This window comes from Manis pentadactyla, chromosome 2, assembly GCF_030020395.1.
Source record: "Manis pentadactyla isolate mManPen7 chromosome 2, mManPen7.hap1, whole genome shotgun sequence".
NCBI classification, from domain to species: Eukaryota; Metazoa; Chordata; class Mammalia; order Pholidota; family Manidae; genus Manis; species Manis pentadactyla.
This window is the reverse complement of record NC_080020.1, coordinates 149,810,981-149,838,221: the sequence shown is the minus strand read 5'-3', so window position 1 is coordinate 149,838,221 and position 27,241 is coordinate 149,810,981. Positions and strand designations below refer to the sequence as shown.

Genomic DNA, 27,241 nt, shown 5'->3' with positions numbered 1-27,241 from the left:
TTTTGTTTGTATGCATAGGAACTCCCAAGGAGTTCAAAGGAAATTTAAAACTTTTTTTTTAACCAATGAATTTTATGTGACCTTTTAAGAAAGATGATTCCAGAAATGGGTTTTTTAACACTGAAGTAGAAAAAATACTCACAAATGGGGTAGAGAAAAAGGAACAGCTCCCTAATCCTGATTGATTAAAGGTGTGAATTAAATGAACAGAGTATTCTGGGCAGGGCAGAAAGAGCAAAAGGAGGGGACAACAGTCATCTATGAATGTCATTGGAGACCTCAGGGAGGGACAGTGGCATTAGCTGTCTTTCTGATGAGGAGGGTGGAGACCACAGCCTGGGCCAGCAAGAGAAGGTGAAATCATCAGAGATAGGATGTCAAGGAGGCAGGGAGGGACCAGGGAGAGGATGGAGGACAGGAGGGGGCGGAAAACAAGGGGGCTCAAAGCCTCTGCAGTGGAGGACTTTGAAGGAGGACTTTGGAGCTGAAGAGATGGTGGGAAGCAGCCTTGACCGTGGTTTTGGAAATAAATGGGAGTCTGCACAGAGGAGGTTGTTTTGCACACATGAGAGTATTGAAGATACAGACTTGTTCAAATATAGTGAAACTGGGAAGCAGTAGCCTGTGTTTGCTACAGAGGAGTGTGTGTGTGTGTGTGTGTGTGTGTGTGTGTGTGTGTGTGTGTGTGTGTGTGTACTGATTTAGGTGAGTCTTTGTAGCTTACATGTGGTCTGTCAGTGACCAGACCCTATCCCTGGAATCCTCACATTAAAACCTTAAACCTTTAATTTTTCAGGAGTCCTCTGCTAATGATATGCCTTTGGAGATGGGTACTTTAATCCTGAAATGAAAATCATTTTACCAGATCAAATTTTGAGGAGAAAATCCACTAAGAAGGGAGGGGATACAGGAGAGAGTTCTTGATGATAGTAGGTAGAGAGAAAAACACACACAGGAGTCTTAGAATCAGATTCTAGACTGACAGGCAACATGTTTGGCTTGGTAAGGGGCCCAGAAGGAGTGGGCCAGAGCTTCTGTTCCCTTCTGTGTGTGGCCAGATTGCCTGGCCCTGTAGGAGGGATCGATGAGCACGGGTGTGGGTGAGCTGGCCTCAGCCTCACTGGCCTTTGAGCTCCTCAGAGCAAGTGCAGCATGCCCTTGGATTCAGCACTCCCAGGGCAGCATATGGGATGCAGAGGTATTCTGCCAGCTGGTTTGGAGTGTTAGGATTCAAGGATTGCAGAGGTAGAGAACAATATAGTCTGATAAGATGGGAATATGCATGCACCCCATTCCTTGGGAGCAACAGGACAGAGAAATCCAGAAACATACCTCTGTCCAGCTCAGTGAAGCTTAAGGCACAGAAACATTACAGACATTTGAGAAGAGGAGGCTGCCAATGGGATTCAGTCCTTTCTAAGAGCCAGGTAGTTCTGCTATGTTGCATACTCTTCAAACTTTAGGGCAGCCTGCCAACCTCCACACATTTAGCCCTGGCCAATCTTATATAAACTCATACCCAAGGGGAAAGGCCAGAGTCATATAGATTGTGAAAGCATAGCATTGTCCAAAGGACTCCTGGCCTTCAGGATCAAAGAGATGTGTGTCCTGGCCCTTTTGCTTACCAGTTGTGTGACCTTGGGCAAGTTATTGAACTTATAGTCATCTCCATTGCACATACATGATACAATACCTAGAATTCAGTGATGCTAGTCTTTCTTCCATCCTACTTTAGATTAAAGGAGAAATGGAGGAGCCTGTGGTGGGCACAAATTTGTCAGGCACACAGGACAACTTAACACATGTCTGTTGTCTTTACTCTATGGATCTATATATCACATGTGCCATTTAAGCATACATCAGATTGCAAAGAATTTCTTTTATAAAGTCCCTTTTTAAAAACACTCAAGTTTATTTCCTCTTCTAGTTTGCTAATTTCTAATGACAAGGAACAACAAAAAAATCTACTCAAAATAACTTTTGCTGTAAGGCACTGAGAGTGCTAATATGGTTGCACTGAGGGTGTATCAGAGTGAGTGTTGGTGCACTCAATAGTAAGAGAAGATGCATGGAATAAGCTACCTAGAGAAATATAAAGCCCAATGCATGTATACAGACTTTCAGAAAACAAGTTCAGGAGTTTGTTTATAGTTGTCATGAAATTACCAACCCCCTCCCAACCTGGGTTAACATCTCTGAACTTGTTCATTTCCAAGGATCATTGAAATTTTAAACATTTCTGTCCTGACAGCTGTAATATATGGGCTGCAGGAGGTTTTGTGTGTGTGTGTGTGTGTGTGTGTGTGTGTGTGTGTCTTTAGGAATGCTCAGGTTTGTGTTTCACTACCCCCTATCCCTATCCCATGACAGTTGTTAAATTTCTTCCTGTTGAACCAAAAAGAGGAACAGCAGAGTTTGGACATCAATGAAAAGATCTCTTTATACAAAAATAAGGGAAAAAATTCATTGGATTCACTAGTAAAAGGTGGTGTTTGCAAAATCTCTGTACTAATTATACACTATCTCTACATCTTTATTTCATAGAAATTATTCTTATGATTGGACATTAAATGTCATTGGAAGAAGTAAAGACAGCTGTTTTACTGAAAAACAAATAATTAGTAAAACTGTGGAAGTTAAAAAATCCTTGCAGGTTTTCTGTGAACATAATTACTATCAAAAAGTGGTCAACAGAACATCATTGTATAAGGTAACACTTTCAAAATATATTAACTTAAGAATTAATAGAAAGGATGAAATTCCAAAATGAGGGTCTTTTGGCTGTGAAGCATGTTGGTCTTGGGACACGCAATCTGTGTGACCCCACCCACCTCAGCTGGCCTGAACGGGTGAGGTGTCCTCTCAGGACTGCTGTAATGGACTCCTGCATGTAACACATGCTTCACAGTGCCTGTCCCGCACGCAGTATTCAGTCAACAGTAAAGGCTTCCTCTCCCCTGCCCTTTCTTCATTCTCCTTCTCTTTCAACAAGTTAATTTTTAGGAATGCTAGGTGAAGGATTTTCATTTTCTTCTGCCATATATACTTAAAAAATTCTTTTGTATGTATTTTTTTTCTGACTATCTGAGTTCACTTTATAAAACTGGAAGATGGAAAAGTTAATAATGAAAATAGGAGAAGTCATTCAAAATCCCACACTGGGGATTTTTTTTCTATGTAAACCCTAGAGACTTTGGGGATTATTTTTGTGTGTGTGTGTCTGTAAACATCTACTTGTAAAAAGTGGAATTCTTTAACAGATTATATTTTTCTTTATCCACTAAAAATTATGTTGTGATTATCCCCCCACATCTTTAAACATTCTCTCAAACATGGGATTCCATTGTGTATATACTTTTACCTTATCTAATTCTCTATTACTGGACATTTGTTAGTTTCCTATTTCTCACTATTATTTATAAGGTTAAAATAAATATCATTCCCATAAGTCTTTGAGTATATGTGACTTTATCCTTCAACCAAACCCCTAAAGGTAGAATTATTGAATCAAAGGCTGTGAGCATGTTTATGGCTTTTGATCTACATTATCAAACTCCTTTTCAAGGAGCTATGCCAGTTTAAAACTCTTTTCTCACAATGCTACCACACTGGGAAGTAATGCCATTAGAATGTTTAAATTTTGACATGCAAGATTTCTATAACTGTTAGTCTTTTTCCCTCAGTTGTTATTTAACAAAAAATTAAATATTTAAAAATATTTTTCACATCTTAGATTATTTTTTATTGGAGTACAAAGAGATATAATTGTCTATTAGTTTCTGGTGTACATCATGGTGATTCTACATTCTGATGCATTGCATAAATCCTCTTAAGTCCCTTTACCACTTGTCTTTGTGGATTGTCTATTTTCTTTAGTTGGTATATCTTTTTCTTGTTGAATAATAGGAGTTCTTTTAGGTAATACCATGGAGAGTACATACACAGAAACACACATAATATATACACATAGATGCACACATACAACACACATTATATTATTTCTATAGAAGAGCAAACCTAAAAAATGTGACTTTGTTATGGGAACTGCAGAGCTGTGAGAAGAGGTGGTCTGTTGAAGTGACTGCCGATGATTTCCTAGAAGCTTGCGTTTGTACCTTACACCTTAACACTGTTTACTTGTGACTTTTCAAGGAGTGCTCTTATCCAAAATGTTCTCTAAATGTCTGAGTCAGTCCTGAGTTGACTTGACTCTGTTTCCTGTCATATGTTCAAATATTTTACAGTTCACATAGATCTGTGAGGCTCAGTGTATCAGATTTTAAGAAAACCCAAGGTGCAGATATTTAAATTTAGAAAATAGACGTATTGAGGATTTTTCAGCTAGACACTTGACCACAGGGTTTAAGTACATTCAGCCTGTTTACAGATGGTGATCTACCCGAGGGGAGGGGCACAGGGAAGCTAAACCAGTAAACAACTGATTGGAAGTAAAAGTGAAGAATCTTTGATATTTTAATATGCCTTGGAAAAGAATCAGTTTGGGTTTATAGAAACTGCTGTGGACAGAAGCATTTTACTGATGTGAGTACACAATGAGGGGTGCACAAGCCCAGTCTAAGCCCAGTTGCCCCTGGCTTTCGGAGCTTTGAGAAACAAGTCTGTTAGTGGGAGGTTCCCCGAGTCTGGTATCTGAAGTAACAGTGTCATGTGGTCAAGGTATCAAGGTAGTTCCCATATTCCCCCTGGTTCTTAGATTGCTTCAGATGGCCTTTTTGTTACTATGAATTCCCATGACATAGATGGAAATCTGTGACAGACATGTCCGTGTGGCTGTAGATTCGAATGCTCCTGCTGCATTTCTAACCAGCCCACTGTCTTCTGGTGCAGGACATCCCGGGGGTGGGTAGTTCTCGGGGTAAACCTGCTCCCACCTCCTCTACCCACCCCCAGGATGTGTGGTCCTGACTACATGGAATTAGACTGAAAGTGTTCTGAAACGGACTTTTGTGGAAAGTTTGGAGCGCTGCAGGGGTTTTTTGTTGTGGTTTTCTCCCTCTTCCTCTTGGCCTCCCTCTTTTTAGGTGTAAAAGAAAGATATTGAAAGAATATTACAGGAGCAGCTACCAAGCCCCTTAAAGTCTCTTTCTCAGCAGGTATTAATAGTAATGATAATCACAGTAATGGGACTGCAGTTTATCGTTCAGTAAAAGTAGTGCCATTCATTGGACATTTACTCAGAAACTGCTAGTTTCCATTCTGTTTCTATTTTTCTGTAAACATCTTTTAAAAGTTTGAATTATTGTAACATGATACTGCTTTTACTTAAGAATATTGAACTTGCTTTTTCTTTTCTCTTTAAACAGAACTGTGAAAAGATAGAAAACAACAAAGACCCATTTTTAAAGAAAAATGCTGAGTTTAGAGATCAGGGATATTACACCTGTGTGTTCTTCCTTCCTCATAATGGAAAACTATTTAATGTCACCAAAACCTTCAAAATAACAGTAATTAAAGGTAAGAGAAATTTTAGAATTGGAAGAAACCAATGTATCTTAGTATAATGGAATATTTTCTTTCTTCTAAAGCAGTACAGGAAGCCAGAGGCAACTGAATTGGAGTTGTGATCACATTACCATTTCAAACATAAGGGTCAAAATCATTTTGGCATTGTTCACCGTGCAAAAGATTATTTTGGGTAATAAAGGAAAGTTTATATAGGTGAACCTCCCAGGAGTCAACTGCCTTATTGGGTATTGGAGTAAATTGTGGAATCTTTTGTTGTAACACATATGTTTTCACTCAACAGATGTTTATTGATGTTGTCTATATTCAGTAAACTGTACTGAGCACTGGGGAAGGAAGGGCAAGCAGGGAAATACAAAAATGGAGCAACGTACTATTCTTGAGGAATATGATTATAGTCAGGAGAGGTGATAAGCCACCTAAGGACCCCATAGCATATGATACTGGTGTCGTCTGTGAGGTGTTCAGGGTGCAGAGGAAGGACGGATGCAGAGCACTCTGTCCCAGTGGGGTCTCAGAGGGTGAGCCTGATGGGTGGGCTGGTGGACCCAGTGGAGACAGGTGCTCGGATGAGAGCGTGTAATGATCATGGGCGTGGAGGTGGAAAGGGCTGAGCATTTGGGGGAAGATTGTGTTAGTCTGGTTTATCATGAGCCCCGATGTCATAAAACAAAAAAATGGAAGCCTGGAATTTTAGGGGGACAGCGACTTTAGATGTAATTTAATTCAACCTCACCTGTGATGGTATCTTTTGAATGGCATAGCCATTAAGTGATCATTTAGTCCCTTCTTGGGAACTACCATGAAAATAACCCAGTTGTATAGTAGCTTGGTTTAGGTTTTAATATTTGATTGTTGAGAAAACTTTTTCTCCTTAAGTCCAATTAGGCCGCCCTTGAAGCCCCCACTCACTGGTTTGTGCTTTCCATCAGCAGCCCCACAGATTATCTGGTCCCTTCTGCAAACAGCAGCTCTTTTGAATATTTGAAGACAGGCAGCTTATGCACACTGGATGTTGTGTTCCATCATCCGGGAAAGTGTCTAGCTCCTGTGATGACTCATTCAACAATACTGTGGGCTCACATTTACTAGAAATCTTTTGCTTTAGGGACATCTTTCTGTTCATTTCAACCACCACTCATCTAGCTGGGCTCCATGTGTTGCTAATGAACAAATTACCACAGGCTCAGTATCTTCCAACAACATGAGTGTATTTGGAGACTGGAAGTCCAACATAGTTTCACTGGGCTAAAATTAAGGTCTTAGCAAGACTGTTCCTTCTGGCAGTTCTAGAAGAGAACAGGTTTCCTGGCTTTTTCATCTTCGAGAGGCCAGCTGCATCCTTGGCTTGTGCCACTTCCTCAATCCTCAAAGGCAACAGCGAGGCATTTTCAAATTTCTCTCTAACCCTTGCTTCCTTCTGTCTCATCTCCTCTCCTGAGGACCCTTGTGATTACATTGGGCCCTCCTGATGATCCAGGACATGCCCTTCACCTGATAATCCTAAATATAATCACACTGCATAGTCCCTTTCACCATGTAAGGTGTAATATTCCCAGGATCTGAAAATTAGGATGGGAACAAATTTTCTGGGAGGGGAACTTTATTCTTCCTGCCACAGCCTGCAACCTGGGAATCCCATAACTAAATTCTTAAACTCAAATATCTTAAGAGCTATATACCTACCCTAAGCGCTTCAGTGTTACTTTCCTAGATACTGATAACCCTTGAGCAACCAGGGCTTGAACTGCACAGGTCCACTTACACTCTAATTTTTTCAAAAAATATATTGGGAAATGTCTTGGACATTCACAACAATTTGAAAAAAGCATGTACATGTTTTAACTTACTTTAAGCTTATGTTATTGTACAAATACAGTATATAATAAGCACATAAAATACATATTAATTGATTATGTTACTGGTAAGGCTTCCAGTTAACAGTAGGCTATTATGAGTTAAGTTTGGGGGGAGTTAAAAGTTATACACAGATTTTCAATTTCCAGGGGTCAGCTCATCCCCCACTTACCCCTACATTGTTCAAGAGTCAGCTGTGTGTTCTTTAATCTCGTAAATCTCTGGTCCCTTGACACTCCCACCTCCAGCACCTTCCCGTGATCCACCTTTGCTTTCTGGCCATCAGCTCCTCTTTCCTTTCTTCTTGGAAGGAGTAATAAGAATCTCCATTATCCAAAGAGCACCAACTACAAGCCGAGAATTGTACCAAGTACTTTAAATGTATCATTGCACATAATCCTCACAGCAGCCCTGTAAGCTGGTGACCTTGGATGAGTTAAATTACTTAGTTTCTCTCTTCTTCAGAATCCTCACTAGTAAAATGGGCCAGTCATGGTTCATCCCTCACAGGGCTGCCTGAGGACAGGGCAGGCGGGTGTGTGTGGTGCCCTGGAATGGTGCGGAGGTCATGGAGAGCTCTACTGATGGGGAAGCTCCTAGAAAGAAGAAGAGATTGACATGATCCTCCTCTCCCCCCTGCCTCTTCCATACTTAGAGCTGGCCCTTGGCCCACAGTAGCTGCTTATGACTAGTCTGTTGAGTGAATTGTTGAGACAGCCACAGTTCCTTCAGCTGTGCCTCATTCAGCAAGACATGCAGACTCAGACCCATCCTGGCCATTTTCCTTTGGCTTTGTTGAAGTTTGCCACCATGCTGAGGACAGGGGGAGAGAGCCCCTACCTTTCCTATGTTGTGGCTTTGATACAGCTCACCCATAGCATGGGTGCGGGTCCCTCAGGTACCAAGGGGTGAGCACCACTTCCTCGAATCACAGTCCTCTCCATGCCCATCTGGCATCTGCCATTTTCTTCATCTCATGGTCTGGCTGATCTGGTAACATCTCCTGCTGCTGTCAACCTCTGTGCCATTTGATACTGTGGTATTAACTTCATGGCTAGACTAGGGGTGTGAGGGACAGACGCCAAGGGGTTTTCTTCCTTCTGTTCCCTTAAATAACACTGTGCCCCTCAAATTGCACCAGTTGTACAAACCTGGTGCTGCTGTGGGTTCTCTTAGGTTTTAGTAGTAGCGTCCTTTCTTAAAGATGTCCTTTCTACCACCTTTTCCAGGACTCCCACCAAAGTTTCTGAGAAAAAAGGTGGCTCCAGAGAAAGATAGTCAGCCATTTTCCCCATTATACAGAACCACCTCCTGACCCTTGGTCCTTGACTCAACTTGTGATCTCAATACCCTGAGCCCTCCGAGTTGGTTCTCTGGAGGCATCCTAGGTCCTCCTGCCTGCCAGTGTGAGAACCAGGTCTCACTGCACCAGTTTCATTCCCTGGTTCTGGCCCACACATTTCTCTGCTCCCTTCCCTGCTCTTCACTGCGTTGCCCCACACTTTCTGAGAGCTCAGGGTCAGGCCTTCTGCCTGCTAAGCACCTGCAAGCCCCATGGGAATTCTCATGACGTATACATGCCCCAGAAGCACCAGACGTCCTGGCCGGGACAGTCTAGGTCCTGAAGAGGGGTGCCAATGCCAATCATAGAAGTGACGACAACCTGACTAGTAAGAGTGACAATGCATGACCGAGGTGGCTCTTGGTGTTCTGCAGACATTAGCCACCCTGGGCGGTGTGGTGTCCACTGGAGGCTGCTGGGGGATTATTGACCTACGCATTATTAGGTGGGACTGAGGTGGAGAATATTTACATGCCTCCAGTCAGGCCAGAAGTCCCTCAGGAACCAAAGCAGAACTGAGCCTACAGGTGTGGACACCTGAGCAGGAACTGGACTAGGGTGAGGCAACTGAGGCGTCCAGGGCACAGAATTGACAGGGCACTCCTGCAATGTCCTGCGACATGAGGTTCTGGATCTTGCCTTCCTCACAAGTCTTGACCATACACCCAATGTGAGAAACTGAGGCGGTCTCCAGATGAAATGAAGGCACTTTGCAGTAACTATGCATCCTCTAAGCCCTGTCATTTGGCTCTCTCCCATGATGAGCGCTTTTTCTGGCTTTTAGCTGCAGTGAGCAGAAGCCACAGATTTCAATTGTGGGTAAACCAAATACAAAGTTCTTTCTCTGGCCATGTGAACTTTGAGTTGATGGAAAGTGAAACAGCAAACAATATTAGCTACAGTCATTATTTAGTAAAAATTACGACTTCAGTAAATGTAAAGTGATGATGATAGGAATCTTTGTCATGTGGCTCAAGCATATTACAACTAATGTTTGTCTTAGAGAAACTCCACACATCACTAATACATTTTTCTTTTTTCATTTTTAGATCGCAGTAATATAAATCCAGTTCTTCTTGGACCAAAGCTTACTTATGTTAAAGTGGAATTAGGTATATTTTGATGTATATGTATTCTGCATTTATGAATGGGGGCCTATGCCAGTCTTCTAAGTCTAAAACTGATTTATTATTGATCAATGTGTGCAAACCACATTCCATATTTAGTGAAGAACATTAAAAATGCAGCAAAAGCCTGTCATCATATAAATAGTGCCATTTTTAGACTGATTAAAATGAACAGTCTATTCCAAAAATTGTGGCACTGCCTGTGGTTTGTACACTGGGGTTTAGTCATCCTGTGTGTGGCTTTTGCTAATAGTTTCTATTGCCATTTTTAAATGTGAAAACTCAGTGAGAAGCTGGAAAAATGATTCCAATTTATTGGGTGGTTTGCATATTTGATTAATGGACTCACTCTGAGTCAATGGACTGACTTGATTGTACATTTAGGATTTGTCTAGACAGGTCTTAATTAATCACCATGTCTAGTTGAGTAATTTCTCTCAAAAAGGAAAAGAAGGAAGGGAAAGAAGAAAGCCATATATGCTACCCCAGTTATTTGGTTAGGAGATTGAAATATATTATTGCATTAAATCCTCCAACTGTGAGGAACCTTATTCCCATTTTACAGATTAAATGACTGAAGCTCAGAAAGGTTAAGTACTTTGTCTAAAGTTAAACCAGTGGGAAGCAGCAGAGCTGGGATCCAAGTTTCTGCTGATTGTTTCCAAAGCCCACACCTTTTGGACACAGCTGGTCGCAGTCATTCATATGACCACACATGCCCACATAGCTTGGATACTTTCTCGTTTGTATTTGTGGTTTGTCTGCTTTCTATTTTTGTTGATTTATGAGCTTACACTTACTATCTTTTTCTTCTCTTTTTGGGCTTAATTTGCACCTCATTTTTCACTTGTCACCAAGGAGAGTTAAATAATTAATTTCAGTTATCCTCTCTTGTAGTATGTGCATTTTAAGCTCTAAATTTCCCTCTAATTGCAGTTTCCTACAAATGCTGGTATGCCATATTTTCCTTGGTATTCAGTTCAAAAAATTACTTAAAATCTCCTTTGTGATTTCTTCTTTCATCTGTGGATTATTTATGTTTCTTAATTTCAAGATATTTGGAGTATTTTCTAGTCATTTTCCTATTTTTGATGTTCAGTTTAGCTCCATTACTGTCCAAGATTATATACTATGTCATTTCCATCTTTTGGAATTTGTAATAAGTTGCGTAAGGACCAGAATGTGGTATATCTTGATGAATGTTTCAAGTGCATTTGGAACATATGTGCATTCTTTAGGTTATATCATTTTGTAAACATCAATTAGGTGAAGTTGTTTGATTGTATTGTGTAAAGCATCTATATCCTTAATTTTTTTGTGCTTTCTCCATCTGTTGTGGAGAGAGTGGTTAATATCTCCAATTATAATGATCAGTTTCTATATATATCCTTTAGTTGTGTCAATTTTTGCTTTATATATGCTGAGGTTATTTTATGAGCATATACAAATTGATGTTGAATTGGCACTTTATCTATGAAAGGTCTCTCTTTATCTGCCATAATACTTCCTTCTTCAATGCCTGCTCTCTGATATTACATAGACATATCAGGTTTTTGTTTGTTTGTTTGGTATTGGCATGTTTTATCTTTTTTACATCCTTTTACTTTTAACATTTCTTTGTCTTTATACATAAAATGTGTCTCACATAAATTGCATATCATCTACTTGCCCATTTTTTCCTCTATTTTCTTTAACCTATTTATAACAGTTATTTCAAACTCTTTATCTGCTAAACCAAGCTTCTGGGTCATCTGTGGGCCTGCTTCTATTATCTATTTTTTCTATTGATTATTGATCCTATTTTTTGCCTCTTTGCCCATCTTTTCATTCTTTTTAAGGTTGCTGATCTTTGTGTATCTAAAACAACCAAGGCAAATGAAGTTTGTATTACTTTTCCCTTACATCATCTGCCTATTCTCCATGAGTGATTGATAATCTCAATCCAATCAGGAACTGAGCTAGGTGGTAGCTAGGATGCAAGTTAGTTAAATTCAATCTGCCTTTCCTGTCTCATAGCTGAGGGAGACTTCAATCATGTGTTTGTTGCAGGCCTTTTCCTCTAGTGGCACTTACTTCCCTAAGTACCAGGAGACTTCAGGAGAAATTATTAAGCCTTTGCAGCCTCCTATGATGCACAAACCCTTACCTGCAAGCCCACATGGATCTCACAGGGACTCATCCAGTGGACTCTCTTTTCTCTACAATATTCTTGCTGTACTGTACAAATCAAAGCAAATTCCTTCAAGGAATAAAGTGGCTGGCCATCTCAGTCACCCTGGATGGGTTATTTCCTCATTACACTTTGATTTCCACTGTTTCTCTTTGTTTGCCCTGCACTTTGATGTCTTTGATTTTTATCTAATTTTATTTGTTTATGATTGATCCATTTTGTTTTTCTAGAAGTTGCCATTGGAGTGTTGGTCTGATACCACCTATTAAATTGTATGTTGATAAGAAAGTCCACTGGCTACCTTAAGTTATAATAATTGATTTAAACAGACATTTGGAGAGAAGCTAATCATATTTTGGTGGTGACATTTAACTGTTACCTAATTTCTCTGCTTTATACATTAAAAAAAATATAAAACAAGGCATAGCTCTTTCTTTTCTGGGAGATAGCACTATATTAGCCTTTTATATTAGGTTAACATATATTGGTTATATTGATTTTAAACTTTTAGGAAATCTTAGTTTCTAAAATCATAACATTGGTTGTCAACTTTTGCCTAGGAAAAGATGTACAGCTCAACTGCTCTGCTTTGCTGAATGAAAAGGATGTAGTTTACTGGAACTTCTGGAGAGCAAATGGAAGTGATCCTAATGTACATGAAGAGGAAGGAATAAGAATTAAGTAAGTATATGTGGTATCTATTCCTTGATATATGAAAATCATATTGTATCATATACAGGTGATATAAAATCACCAGACTCCTGAATGGCTGATAGAATGTTAAGATACGTTTAAATTATAATTATAATTTAAATACTTTATAATTATATTCCCCATATTCTAAGTTGATGGATTATGCAGAAATTTATTGCTGAGACCTAAAAGAAGATCTAGAAAGAAGGTCAGTGAGCCTTTTTGGCATCACTTTATAGAAGTAGCTTTCATTCAGTCAGAGCTGATGAGGGGGATTTTTCTTAAGCATCTTATAAAAGAGTAGTTACTCAGGCCATGCTTTTTTGGATTTTGAAAATTGTGTTAAGTGCTTTATTTTTACTTTGTGCTGGAGAAGGCCCAGGCTAGGAACCTGGGACAGAAAGTGGGTGCAGAATGTGTGCCTCACTGTATTGCCCGCAAGGCCCAGTGAGACCCATAGGAGGTCACAGGGTCACTCTCAGTACTTTCCCTGCAGTGCAGCCAAGGTCAAAGGCAGGCCATCTACCACTCACTCTCCAGATCTACATCCTGTACTTTACTTACACAAGCAGTTTTCTTTTTCTGATGGTTGAACACAATTCATTATGAGAAGCTTGAGAAATACTGAAATTCACAAAGAAGGAGGTAGCCTTTGAAGGCAGTTTTGTGTGGCTCTGGGAAGGTCTTGGGTAGGCCTGAGAGGCCCTGAAACAGGTACTGCCTCCTGTTCTTCATAAATAGTTTGCAGTTCCTTTTCCGAAGATGCATTGCAGTGATTATCTTTCTTAAAGGTGAGCATTGAGGATTCTATTAAGTGTGGAAGAGTCTCCAGAGATTGTCAGGTGTAAGTTATATCTCAAGGAAATACTAATTAAAATTGCACTCACCTGCCCCTTGACATTCATTGGTGATAGAGTGACATTGAGCACAGTAATTATTGTGGCATTTTCCTGTAACAGTCCATTAATGGGAATAAGAAACACAATAAGAACAAGTAGAAAAAACAAATAGGGCAATGGTTAGATATAAATATCTAGGAGACAGCACTGGTACAAAAAGTTCCAAGTAACATGAATATTAATACTTCCCCTATATTCTTCCATTTAGGAATAGCCAGACTTACTAAAACAAAGAGTGCTAAGCCTGTGGTCATTCAAATGCTTCTGAATGACTTTGGGTCATTACTGTAATTAATAATGTGCTGATACATTCAGGTTCTAGTGAAGAGTGATCCTATGGTGTCTGTCATCTTAGCTGAACTTCTGAGTTTTTTGTGGTTTTTACACTTAAAAAAATTCTTCATCAGTATGCTGCAGCTCTCAATTTTTGCTGACACTTGTCTACAAGTTCCTTCCAGTGCTAAGCCTATCCCCTTGCCCAGGAACAGGCTTCGGATTGGTTGCTTGGTAAATATTGGTTCAGCTGAATCGTGCAGCTCTCCTGCCATCATATCTTACCCTCAGCATCCATCCTCTGCTGGAGTTCTGCATGATCTCTTCTGGTGGTCTTGTCTTTGGAGGGATAAAAGACCAGCTCACCAAACTTATTAGAAATGGAGCTTAGCTAAGCTAAGAGAGTGGGGAAGTCTTTCTTTATAGTTGTGTGCACAAAGTTTTTAATATCTTGGCTTCTCAGGGGTCCTTTGTGCCTTCCTTCTGGAGTTTTCATTGGTGTTAGGTAGGTAGCTGATGATTCTGGATTGTGGACTTCTGTACAGAATTATGTTCTAAAATGTATATGAAGCAATTGGAGGCTACAGTGGTAGCATGCTCCAGGTGCTAGAGACACCTGCTGTGAGGGGTGGCAGGTGAATGACTACACCAAGCACTGGGTGACACAGGGCTTTCAGAGCATGCCAGAGGCAGGGAGCAGGTGTCACAGGCATTTGCCTTGCATCAACAAGAGGAGAACTTGAATCCTCTAAGAGGAGAGAGAGCTTGCTGTCAGTGGTTGTCTTAAGTCATTTTCTGGCACTATTTGAGCAGCTTAAATGCTGTTTCTCATGTGCCTATGAGTGTCTGAGAGATGTTAAATTACAGTTTTTTTTTAAATGCTGAAAAAAATAGAAGTGATCTGTAAGACTGCACAAACTCAATATGAATCTGCATGTATGCTGGATATTTGCAGCCTTGTTCTAGTCGGCAGAGAACCTCACCAAGGGAGGAGCGCTGAGGAGTTAGGAGAGGAGAAATGGGCAACAATAACTGACAGTGAATGTCTTCTTGTATTTCCAGTTTAGCATCATTACCTTCCAGGCATGTTACTTCCAGGCAGTTCCCAGCACCATGCCCCCAGATAGTCTCAGGAGGGCTTGCTCTGTGGGCCCTGATGCTCCCCAGAGGAGGGGCAAGTTTGTCGTGGCCCGTGCTTTAAGGGTACCCACCAGAAAGGCAATTGTCCATGGAATAACACCGCTGCTGCCTTTGACTGTTTGCACATATGAACCCTTCCCTGACGCATGATGTCGCTGGCAATGAAAAGAGCCAGTTACTAAATCACTTTCCGTTCTTACAGGACTTCAGAAGGCAAATGGCATGCTTCAAAAATACTGAGAATTGAAAATGTTAATGAAAACAATCTACATTTTTCATATAATTGCACTGTGGCCAGTGAGGGAGGCATAGACACCAGAAGCTTCATCCTGTTGAAAAAAGGTGTGAAAAAATTTTACTTTTGGAAATTTGTGGGAACTTAGAATGTTGCTGCTGAGAATCAAAAGATCATGACTTCTTCATTTTACATACCAGAAATCAGGCTCCTGAGAGGTGATGTGATTCACCTTGTGTCACAGAGGCACAGCTGGTGCTCAGACTGTGCAGGAATCCCCTGTGCCCTGATTCCAAGCAGAGACTGAAACCACAGTTTATTCTTTTGCTTTCAATCATATTCCAATCCAATGCAGAAACCACCCAGAGCAAGGAGGCGGATAGAGCTTGAGGATGGAGATGCTTGTGGGTGAGTGTCCTGGGGGAGGCAGTCAAGGCTCTCAGGACAACTGGAGGAAAGTTGGCAGCTTAATATTGTAGAATAAGGCCAGTGATACTGGAAAGGATTGTTGCCTTTAGCCTATCTTAGCTGCGCACTGGGCACAGGGTATCTCATTCATTCAAGAAAGATTAACTGTGGTCTCCTTTCCTTGGGCCAGTCCCTGGACTTGACAGTTGGTGATTCTGGTCAGTGGACTCAGAGTTTCTTAGGACCCACCTGAGGAACATTCCAGAGTCACCCACCTCTGTCCTCCACCAGAATAGTCCAATCCAGGGCCATTGGCTCGGTAGCTGCTCAGAAGTGGCTGTGTCTGGGGCCAAAAAGCTATGCTTTTCCAGATGTTACTACTCATTGACTTATTCACTGTTCATTCCCACACTGGGCTATCAGTTCCCTGGAAATGTTGGGAAAGGTTCCAATCTGAGAGAAAGAGACTGAGAGACAGAGATGAGAGAGATACACACACACACACACACAGGGAGACAGAAAGAGATGAGACAGAGAGACAAAGAGACAGAGAGAGAGGCAAAGAAAGACCCAGAGACAGACAGGACAGAGAGATGAGAGAGACAGAGCAAGGGAGTTATGTATAGAGAGGGAGCCCTGTGCTCTGGCTTTGGTGAGAAACTGAAGGAGTGGGGAGAGGACCCGAGGCCAGAAGCCACCCTCTGCAGGTGTGTTTTCCTAGTCACCACTGCAATTCACCCAGAACCCCTGTTTCGAGCCTCTCACTGTACCACAGGCTATAATCATAAGGTACATTCTTTGTACGTGTATTATAGGATAGGTTCTGTGCTAGGCTCATCATTACTCAACCTGATCTTTACAACAAGATTTTATAGATGAAGAAACTCACCCCACATCACACAACAAGATACCAATATTTAGACCTGATTAACTCTGAAAGCTGTGCTTTTACCCATTATTGGGAACCGTCACGGGGGTTGCCCACCTCGGGTGAATGTACATGCCTCAGTTCCTGCCCTGTGAGGGAGAGGCTTTCACGTCTGTTATTTTGTCTGATCCATTGCATTGCTTGGGTTTTCTGATGATTTCTGGCCACAAGCCACTGCCTCCTCTTAAATTAGTGCACAACTTGTCCATGCTGTAGAAGTTTCTACCCTGACCCGTTCTGCTTCTGCTGCATTTGCAAATGTTGGCAGGAGAATAGGGTCTTGCACTCCATTATCCCTGGAGGAATGTGTGTGTGTCAGGGTGGGAGTGTGTGTGCTTGTGTATTTGTGTGGCACTCACGGATATGTAGACCCTTCAAAGATGCAAGAATCCTGGGCCTGGCTTTATTCAAAATTCACTTATTAAGCAACTGTGGCTGTTTACTTCCATCCTAATAGTTAATTTTACTGGAAAGGTCATCCTTAAAAATTGTGCTAAGATAGCAAGAGCTTTGTGTGTATTTATGCTCTTTTACTTAGAAATTTCCCCACCTATTAGAATCTACTCCAGGAAAATAATCAGAAAACATGGATAGAGGTTTATGGTATGTTCGCTGCAGCAAAGTTACAATCAATCTAACTGTTGGGATATTATAAATTATCACTATAAAGACCTAGTGAAATGCTTATAATATAATGTTAAGCAATAAAGAGTGATTGCCACATGATTCCAATTAAGTATATATTTTCAAGGAAAAATGAAAATCCAGAAGGAAATAGGCCAGCATGTTATCAATGACTTTTACAACATTGTGGGATAGCTGTTAAAAATTATTTTAACCCTAATACTCCTCTGTATTATCTCATATATTGCCCACAATGAGCATAAACTGAATTAATCTAATAAATATAATTTTTTCCCAAAGGTCACTTTTATATGAAAAAAAAAATGCTGAAATTCTCAGAGCTGTGTTCCCAGGCATATTACACATATTACTTATGCATAATATCTCATTTAATCTTCCCCCAAACAGCAATCCTATATGCTTCACATTACAGATAAAGATACTAAAAGTTAAGGGCATCAGTGACTTTCCTCCAGACAAAAAATAAGTGACGGAGCCAGGCTGGGAGCCCAGAGCATTCAGTGTTAGCTCTCTGAAGACTATGCACTCCATTTATGTTCTCAGCTTCTTAGCTGAGATTTGTGATTGTCCCTCTCTATTTCTGGGATGTATCTTATCATCTTAGAGATCTGACTTCCACTTGTAGGGATCGAATACATTACAGTGCTTTCAGTTCAGGCCTCTTAATATCCTTGTACACATTTTTATTCTTTAAAAACTGGAGTGGAAAGACCTCTACTCCAGTAAAGGCAGGAAAGTGGAAAAATGCAATGGAATGTGTTGGGTAGACAACTAAATCACCATTAAAGATAAAAACCAACAACCACAGTGTGATAGTGAAGACACTGGTAAAATTTCTTTGATAAATTATTCCCATTTTCTTTTTCTTTCTAGAAGATCTGGTTGATATCCCCGGCTACGTCTTCACCACAGGAATGATCATAGCTGTTTTGATCTTGGTGGCAGTTGTGTGCCTAGTGACTGTGGGTGTCATTTATAGAGTTGACGTGGCTCTATTTTATAGACATTTTATAGGAAGAGATGAAACATTAACAGGTAACCAATACTGCCATGCTGGGATTTCTTATCTTGTGGTTTCATTCAGAAAACAAATAAAAAATCTTTGTCTTAGTTTTATTTTATTGTTGACTTAGGTGTGTTAGAAGTTTTCCATAGGAAAATTGATCTGAGTGTATCATCCATTGTGAGTGTTATTTGTGCTACTTTTTCTTGTGTTTGCTCATATGTTGCCAAAAATTGTCCTGTTTCATGCTTGTGTGCCATGTCTTCTGAAATATCCTGCATATGCATGAGCCCGGGGACTGTATGTATGTCTTTGCTCACACACCATCTTGGTACCTTGTATGCTGTGCTCACTCAGTAATGTTCATTTAAATTGAATTGAATTGTAGTACAGTTCATCATTTTAACCCAGCAAAGAGGCTGCATGGTGCACCTGTAAGAACCCTGAACTAGAAGCCAATGGACCTGGTTCTAGTCCCCTAAATATGCCAGGTTTTATTTACTACTATTTCTATCTTGGAGCTCTATGTCTCACTTACCCTATTTTTAAAGGTGACTGGAACTCTTCAAGGTTCAAGATCATTACTGAATTAAAAACATCAGTCTAATCCATTGCACTTGCCTTTGTCTTTGTGTGTGTGTGTATAGGACATACATAGTCCAAAACACAAACAAGTCTAAGGAATTATACAGTAGAAAACCTCCCTGCCAGCCTGTTGCATGTCTGCATTTCCCAGTTCATTCCCTATTGAAAGTATACCCAAACAAATGTGAATATAGAATCTTATTTCACTCTTGTTTAATTTTGTTAATCCTGTTAAATTTTGGCATATCATGCACACTATTCCAAACTTAGCTTTAGTACACATTGAATGCCCTTATATATTAGTTTATTGTCTTTCATTTTTTAGGGTTGCACAGTATTTCATTTCTATGGATGTACCACTGCTTATTTATTCATGTGTTGATGGACATTGGGGCTGCTTGCAACCTTTTGTTATTACAGAAATGATATGATAGTAGCTTCGCACAGTCATTGGTTCATATGTGTGCAGTATAACTGAAGGAAAAATTTTCCAAAGTGGAATTGATGAAATGCAAAGGGTAGATACAGTTGTTATTTTGATAGATATTGCCAGTTATCCCTCCATACCACTATACTGCCTACCATTCTCAAAGGACGGGAGTAATTTTTTTCCCATGGCCTTACCCACAAGCCTTTGGATACTTGCCAATCTGATAGATAAAAAGTTAACTCAGTGTAGTTTTTATTTGCATTTCACTAACTATACGAGAGTATGGGAAACTTTTCATTTGTTTACAACTCATTTGTATTTCCTTTCTCAAAGTGTCCATTCATATTTGCCCATTTTCTTATTGGGTTACTGGCTTTTTTATCTTTTTGTTTATTTCTAGGAGGTATTTACATTGTAAGGAGGTTAGTCTATTATCTATAGTATGAGATTTGAATATTGTTCCCAGGTTATAATTTGTCTTTTGACTTTGCTTATAGTGCTGTGCTATGTGGAAGATTTTTTTTAATGTACTCAAATTTATCCTTTTTATGGCTTCTGGATTTGTGGTCATAAGTGGAATGGTCCTCCTAACCTCAAATTATAAAGGAATTCTTATGTATTTTTAATAATCCTTTGAGATTTTCATAGATGTTTCATTTACATTTACAAATTTTAAAAATATAATATTAGCAAATTTAATTGCTTTGAGTTTGCATGTGTGTATGGTTTTGCTATGGAGAGAAATGCCACAGGCTGGGAGGTTTGTTTTGATATTTTACAAATGAATCTCTATATGTATAGACAAGTCTATATGGCCATTCACTGATATTTTTCTTTCTGACCATCAGCTAAGATTGTTTTCCACTCCAGTTGTTTCTGACTCAATTCACAGATAATTTTTTTGATTCACACTTCTTAGCTCTCTTAAGTGGCAGTGCATAGAGACATTTAGAAATGTGCTATAAATTAGCTTAAAGCATGTCCCATGGACAGAATTCAGTCATAAAAAAGGCAGAAATGGAGGTATGAGTATAAAAATTAAAAATTGTACAGCAATTTGATAATGTTACAATATCCAAGAATGTGTTCAGTATTGGTTTATGAAGAATTGGAAATAAAATAAATCAATTAACCAAACAGAAACCCTAAAATTAAATTAAAACATGGCCATTCACTGCTGAGTTTGAGAAACACTGATCCAACTGGCTTCCTTTGGTCCCATACATCCACTCACATGAAAAACTTATCATTAGCTTTCAAATTCCTTATCTTGGGCACTTTGTCAGTTATCAAAGCCACCAAATCTTTCATTACTCAAGTTTAAAATAAATTATACTACAAATTAGTAGGTTTGCTAAACCAAGAGACAATTACTTGAAATAAGAACAATTACTTGAAAGCTAATTAATGGTTGAAAAACTAATTTTTCGTGGGTAAGAGAAAGTAATACCACATGTATATCACAATATAAATTTCACTGAATTGTCTTCCCCAATTATTGCAATTAGTTACATCCTGATTATAAGAAAAAGACACTTTTTAAAAAGTATATTATTTATTTCTTACAAAATTGGTGCCTGCTTTAGTCATTGACATAATGACTATACCAATGGAAGAACTAGCTCTAACTTTAATAAGTAGTTTAGTAGAATTATCCAGGGGACCCACTTACTTATTAACCTAAGAGCTGGCTCTATTTTTACCAACTATTCCTACCTTTGATATGCATGAGAGTTCTGCTGTTTTTACAAAATATGCTATATTTCACTTACATGTGATTCTGCAAAGCAATTGCTTTAAATTAACAGTAGGTTCTGACTCGAACAGCTGAACCAGAATGCTGTAGGGAGAAATGAAGAAGCCTTTGCCAGAAACAGGAAGTGTTAGGTGAGCCTGGATGCTGTTGACAATCTTGGGCTGGGCTGCTGAGCATAAACAACATGGCACCACAAAGAACATGGACCTAGAATGGTTTCATCTTATTATAGTTTAATAAAAGACCCAATAGTATTTAGCCTTCAACTCAGTAGCAAATTCATTAATCCCAATAATATATAAAAGCATAAATCTAACTCCTTAACTATCTAGCCAATTGCCCTGGGATAAGGAAAGACCATTCCCCCACCTTTTCCCCTTCTTCCTCTTCCAATCCCAATTAACATCAATTATGTTATTTAGGACCCCAAACAAAATTTCCTTCTTTCAGAAAGCATGTCCATCTAGTTGACTGCTTAGTCTCTGACCAGGTTGTTTTGTTTCGTTTGTTTGGTTTGTTTGTGTCACACTGTCTTGCATCTGCTAATGTGTTATTTGTAAATTTTTCAAGTTGTTGCATTTTTCTGTTTGTTTGTTCCAATAGACTGGATGAAGGTAGAGAGGACAGAATGCATTTAATATTTTAGTTACCCAGTTAGTAGCATGGTCTTCATTATTCACGTAACACAGTTCTCTTGAATTTGTCCTTTTAGTCATCTGAATTCTGCTTCATTATCAGGAATTAAATAGGAGGACATGCTATTATCAGTGAAAACTTTTCAACAGACCATAATTTTCCATACTGGCATCTAGTATCATATATTTAAAAACATCAGCGTGTGTTCCTATGGCTTATGGTTTCAATCACTTTAAGTGATTCTTCTCACTGTCTAGTGTAAACTCAGCTTTGTTTCTATCTTCACTTTCCATGGGGTTGTTCTGAGGGTAGATATTAGGGTATTGGTAGCATTAAGTGATACCAGTAAAGCAAGCTGTGAGATTTGCTTCCCAATCCTGCAATGAGGGCATATTGGACTCTTTAGTCTTCTATTATCTTTAAATTCCTTTAGTTCACTGACTTACATCTTGTCTTTTCCTCAGTCCCTCTATGGTTGACTACGTGCCAAACAGTAGGAGTCTTAATGTGCATACTTTAAAAAAATTTTCTAATTAGTTATTTGTTTCACAGATAGGGTTTGAGAATGCTTTTTTTTTGTCTTTAGTAATATTTGCATTTATTCCTTGTTTTTGACAACTTAGGAAATTAGAGATAAAGAGTAATACATAAAAAAGGATAATAGAAGAAAAGAATATTTGAGGAAACCTTAGGAATTACCTAGTTCGAACATCCCTGTTTTATTTAAATTGTTTTATATAAAAATATTTAAAACATTTTAAACAGCATCATTGAGGTATAATTGATATGCAGTTAACCACACATGTTTAACATGTACAGTCTGATGGGTTTGGACTTGAGAATGCAATATTCAGGTTTTGTTTTTCAATGATTCCATTCCCATTTTTCATGACCTTCCCTCAAATTTGTCCTTAAACTTTTATTTGCATACTCATTAAAGGGGTAAACCTTACCTCCTAGATGGAAAAACATACGATGCTTTTGTGTCTTACCTGAAAGAATGCCAACCTGAGCACGGAGCGGAGCACACCTTTGCCGTGGAGACTCTGCCCAGGGTGTTGGAGAGACACTTTGGGTATAAGTTATGCATATTTGAAAGGGATGTGGTTCCTGGAGGAGGTAAGGAAGGGGATACCAGATAAAAACCTGGGCAGCTACTTTCTTTTAAAAGATGAATAGCTTAGCCTTACAAAAGTCCATCCTGTTTTGCTTACAAATAAATCAACACGGTCCTTTAATGGTCCCGAAAGAGCCAGCTAAATAATACAGTCAACCGTGAGAAAGCGAGCTGACTACGTGCCTCCGATAATGGCCTCTGTAGGCACTGGTCTCTCCACCGGCTTCGCGGCTCTGTGAACCTTTAGGGGAAGGGTGTGTGCATTCCATTTTCAGAACGAGGTCAGGAATTGGCATGATCATGAGGCATTTACCTAGAGTTGCCCCACAGTAAGAATACGTCTTTTGATAATATTTTGTACAGCAGAACCAGTTCCTAATTTAATACATGATCCTTTGGACAGTAAACAGGTGAATTCTTACCAGCAAAATATTTGTTCTTTATTGTGTTGCCACTGGTGAGAAAATTAGAGTAGAAAGTAAGAGAGTTAGGGAAGGATAAATAAAAGGAAATTGGTGATTCATGTCAGATTTTAGTTACAAAATTCAGTTTTTTAAATTAATATATGAGTACAAGTGGCTATTAACATATATGTTGAAGCAGATTCCAGTTAGAATCAAGGAGCTTCAGTAACATTTCCATTTTTCTCTAAAGTCTTCCATAGCAAATATTTGAAATCTGGTGTCAAAATATTTTGGGTGCTGATGTACTACGAATGATGCAATACAAATATCATCACTGTTGCCATCATTCATTTATTCATCCAGCATTTACTGAGTGTCATCCTTGTGCCAAATTCAGAGCTTGGCATTGAAGATACAGCAGTAAATAAGAAACAGTTGTGTTTTTTCCCACCTATACTACAAGTTAGGAAGAGAAAATCCTATAAATTAGAAAGAGAAAAAATTTCTACTGTTTAATAATATATAACTTCTCAAAAGGAATAATATGCCAAATTATCAAATGTGTCTAACACTGATTTTCTTGTATGTCCTTCTTTGTATCTAAGAAGGCATATTGTCACTTGAAAAGCATTTCTGCTTGGCTTTGCATTAATTTTATTATATATCTATTATTTGCTAGCAGTCATTTCGAAAATAAATTTCTTCTTGGTTCATAAATAGAAATAATGTTTGTATGTTTAAGTTGTAATTAGTTTTGGTTAAACCTCTGTTTAAGAAGGGCTAGAGTCTAGAAGAGAAGTTAGCCATCTATCCTCCACTGGTTAAATCCAGTCTCTCCCACCCTTGTTGAAACACTGTAACACAACATTTGTTTACTTATTTTCTGTGGCTGCTTTTGAGCTACAGTTGCAGAGAGGAGTTGCTGTGAAGAGAAATCAGATGGACTGCAAAGCCTAAGACATTCCCTATCTGGCTCTTTACAGAAAACATTCATCAACCTTTGGTCTAGAATAACGGCAGGAATTTTTTTTTTGAATCCTGATTTAAGAGTGCTCCTCCATGTGTGTGGAAAGGCAAGATAGTGTGATGGTCAGGAACATGTACTCCAGAACCAGACCGCCCCGGGTTCAGATGCTGGTTCTGTCATTCACTTGCTGTGTGACGGTGAACAAGTTATTTAGCTACTCTGTGCTTTGGCTTTCTCATCTGTAAAATGGTGGTGATAACAATACTTTCTTCATAGGATCCTTGTGATGAGTTAATGAGTTAACATGCAGTAGACATTTAGTATGCCACACAGTAGGTGTGGCATAAAGCACCAGGTGTCATTATTATTGTTCCCTAGATGATTGCTTTTTAATGGGTATATAACATCGAGAATAAATGGTTTGTCTTAAACAAAAACTTATTAGCAAAGTTAAGAGTTAAATAATACAAAATTAGATGGGGAAAATGGTTTGTCTTGGGCCCGCCTCTCAGTTCTCTTTCACTGATACACCATCTCTTGTGCTTTCAGCTGTTGTTGATGAAATCCACTCACTGATAGAGAAAAGCCGGAGACTCATCATTGTCCTAAGTAAAAGCTACATGTCTAATGAAGTCAGGTATGAACTTGAAAGTGGTCTCCATGAAGCTCTGGTGGAAAGGAAAATTAAAGTCATCTTGATTGAATTCACACCGGTCAGTGACTTCTCATTCCTGCCCCAATCACTAAGGCTTTTGAAATCTCACAGAATTCTGAAGTGGAAGGCTGACACTTCCCTGTCTTATAACTCAAGGTTCTGGAAAAATCTTCTCTATCTGATGCCTGCAAAAATGGTCAAGCCATGTAGGGATGAATCTGAAGTCTTTCCTGTTCTTTCACAGTCTTGATTCAGAAAAGCCAAATGTGAAAAAGGCCTCCAGACGCTCTGGGGATTGAGGCATATGAGCCTGTTTTTAACAAAGGGCATTATTCAAAATAGTTGATTCTATGAAAATCCCGCTCACAGTGTGAAGATGAAACTGGTCATTAGGTTGCCAGGGATGAGACTCAGCACTGTGCTGTGGTCTTGAGCTCCCCGGAGAACCTGGCCTTCACAAGAAATGAATCTCCTGTTTCCCCCTCATCTCTCACTGGATGCAGGGGCTCGCCCTCAATCCCATCTTCAGCAACTGTAAGCCTGGACATGATGCAAACGGCTTAGGCCTCACAAAACGGCAACAGGGCCCTTGGAGCCCTTAGGCCCTGCCCAGGGCCTGAGCATAATCGGACCAATTGCGGGAACTTGTTAAAGGAAACCCAAACCACTGTTTTGTCTTTCATAAGAAACACACACTTTAATTCAAATAATTCTCTGAGTTTTTCAAAACTGGCCCAAAACATTTGTTGATTTTATGTGAATGTTTATACACAGGATGGGTGCCAGATTTAATAGCAAAAAATGGTTTTTATTTGCTTGATTTTTTAAAACTTATATGTTTAAAATGCCCTTAAGGTGGAGGCAGCCTCGTGGTTGTACATCCAGGTTGCTTGAGCACAAATCCTGAGTTTGCTGCTTACTACTGTGACCTCTGGAATCTTTTCTAACTGATCTGTGCCTCAGTTTCTCCATCTGAACAATTAGAGTTTATAATAATTACACCTACCTTACAGGGGAACTAAATGAATAAATGTAAATTACAAAAGTTCTTATTACAGATTTAACATTCTCAAAGTGCTGCTATTACTGTTATTGTTATTATTATTATTCAGATTAATTATTTATGAGTGAACTACAGTGGAAGCCAGAAAGCAGGAGAGAGAACGAGATCTGGAAAGGCAGGTGGTTTGACACGAGGGTATTTGTATTTACAGAGAAGCATGTGGAAGGAGTATTTCAGCAGGGCAACAGGTATTTCTTGCAGTCTGTTTCAGAGAATCAGTGAAAGGCCAGCTCTCTAAATGCATAAAGAAATACCTCATGTGTGTCTATTGGACTGGAAACATGTGCAACTTTACCTTGGGAGATATATGTATCTGCCTCTGTACAGTGAGCTGAACACCATGGGCCTCCTTGACCGCCTCAGCAGTGTGGCTGGCTGCAAATCACTCAGTGATACATATCAGCCTTGATGACAAGGAAAAAGTTGAATGAGGTTGGAGGCTGTTTAGAATCTATGTGTGCGGTGTGAGGGTTCCAGAGAAGCTCAAAGCAGAGACTGTTTAAAGCAAGTAGAATAGATATTGCTGAAAATCAAAGAAGAGCAAGATTTTCATTATATTTTTCAGTGTAAGAAAGTGATATAATTTTTGTAGAGCTTACAATTTTGTGTGCTAGTTGGATGGGTATGAAAAGAAAAATAATTTAATTACTGACTTAAGCTTCATATGTGAAAATATATGCTCAAGAGAAATGTTTTGGCTATCTTCATAGTCTCTAATATATACAGAATGATTTTGCTCTTCTCTTTTATTATGTGTGCTTATAATATGTTAAATGTATTTAGTATTAAATATGTTAAATGTGTACATTAAAATATGCTTTAAAATACAATAATGAACCACTGGTCTAGTGCCTTAATTTTTGAAATGTCTCTTGACAGCTTCTCCAGTTACTTAAAGATTCCATTCCCTCATTCTCAACAGAGATTCCCACCTGTTTTAATAAGATGTGGGTCATTCAAAATGAACTCCTACACCCATCTTCTGTTAAAGTCAAATTATTTTGTACCTATCTTTTTGGTTTTACCTTCCATCCAGGAGCAAAAGAATCTCCTCCCTCTCTTTAAAGATCATTCAATACCCAGCCCAAGTATGAGCTCCTTATATGCCAATTAATTAATGTGCATATTTTAAAATTTAAGTGCAAACATTTCCAGCTAGGGCCATAAACAAATTTTATTGATAGGATGACGTAATTCTTTGCTATGACTTCTGATGTCCTTAAACTGTGTAGTCCATTTCAGAGAATCAGTGAATGGCCAGCTCTCTAAGATCCATAAAGAAATACCCCATGCATGTCTCCCATGGACTGGAAGCATCTATTAGAGAGATATTCTCTTAAATATATTACCCACATATTCCAAACCCAGGAACCTGAGACATGGTGAGCACAGGGACTTGACCCAGGTCACCAACCAGTGAGTGT

General features: G+C 39.2%; 1 protein-coding gene across 4 annotated transcripts in view; it reads left to right on the top strand.

The window, feature by feature from the left end:
• IL18R1 (interleukin 18 receptor 1) overlaps nucleotides 1–26,636 on the top strand; it is a 37,541-nt gene extending 10,905 nt beyond the window's left edge. For 2 of the 4 annotated variants that reach the window (XM_036907402.2, XM_036907403.2), the window contains exons 4-11: nucleotides 2,545–2,710; nucleotides 5,325–5,475; nucleotides 9,733–9,795; nucleotides 12,541–12,661; nucleotides 15,188–15,327; nucleotides 18,075–18,236; nucleotides 22,572–22,730; nucleotides 24,649–26,636. In XM_036907402.2, the coding sequence (XP_036763297.2) occupies nucleotides 2,545–2,710; nucleotides 5,325–5,475; nucleotides 9,733–9,795; nucleotides 12,541–12,661; nucleotides 15,188–15,327; nucleotides 18,075–18,236; nucleotides 22,572–22,730; nucleotides 24,649–25,004 (1,318 nt within the window). In that variant the 3' untranslated portion in view covers nucleotides 25,005–26,636. The remainder of the gene's footprint in view (nucleotides 1–2,544; nucleotides 2,711–5,324; nucleotides 5,476–9,732; nucleotides 9,796–12,540; nucleotides 12,662–15,187; nucleotides 15,328–18,074; nucleotides 18,237–22,571; nucleotides 22,731–24,648) is intronic. The other 2 variants (XM_057496888.1, XM_036907404.2) reach the window with 2 other exon arrangements.
• Nucleotides 26,637–27,241: the final 605 nt, after the last annotated feature.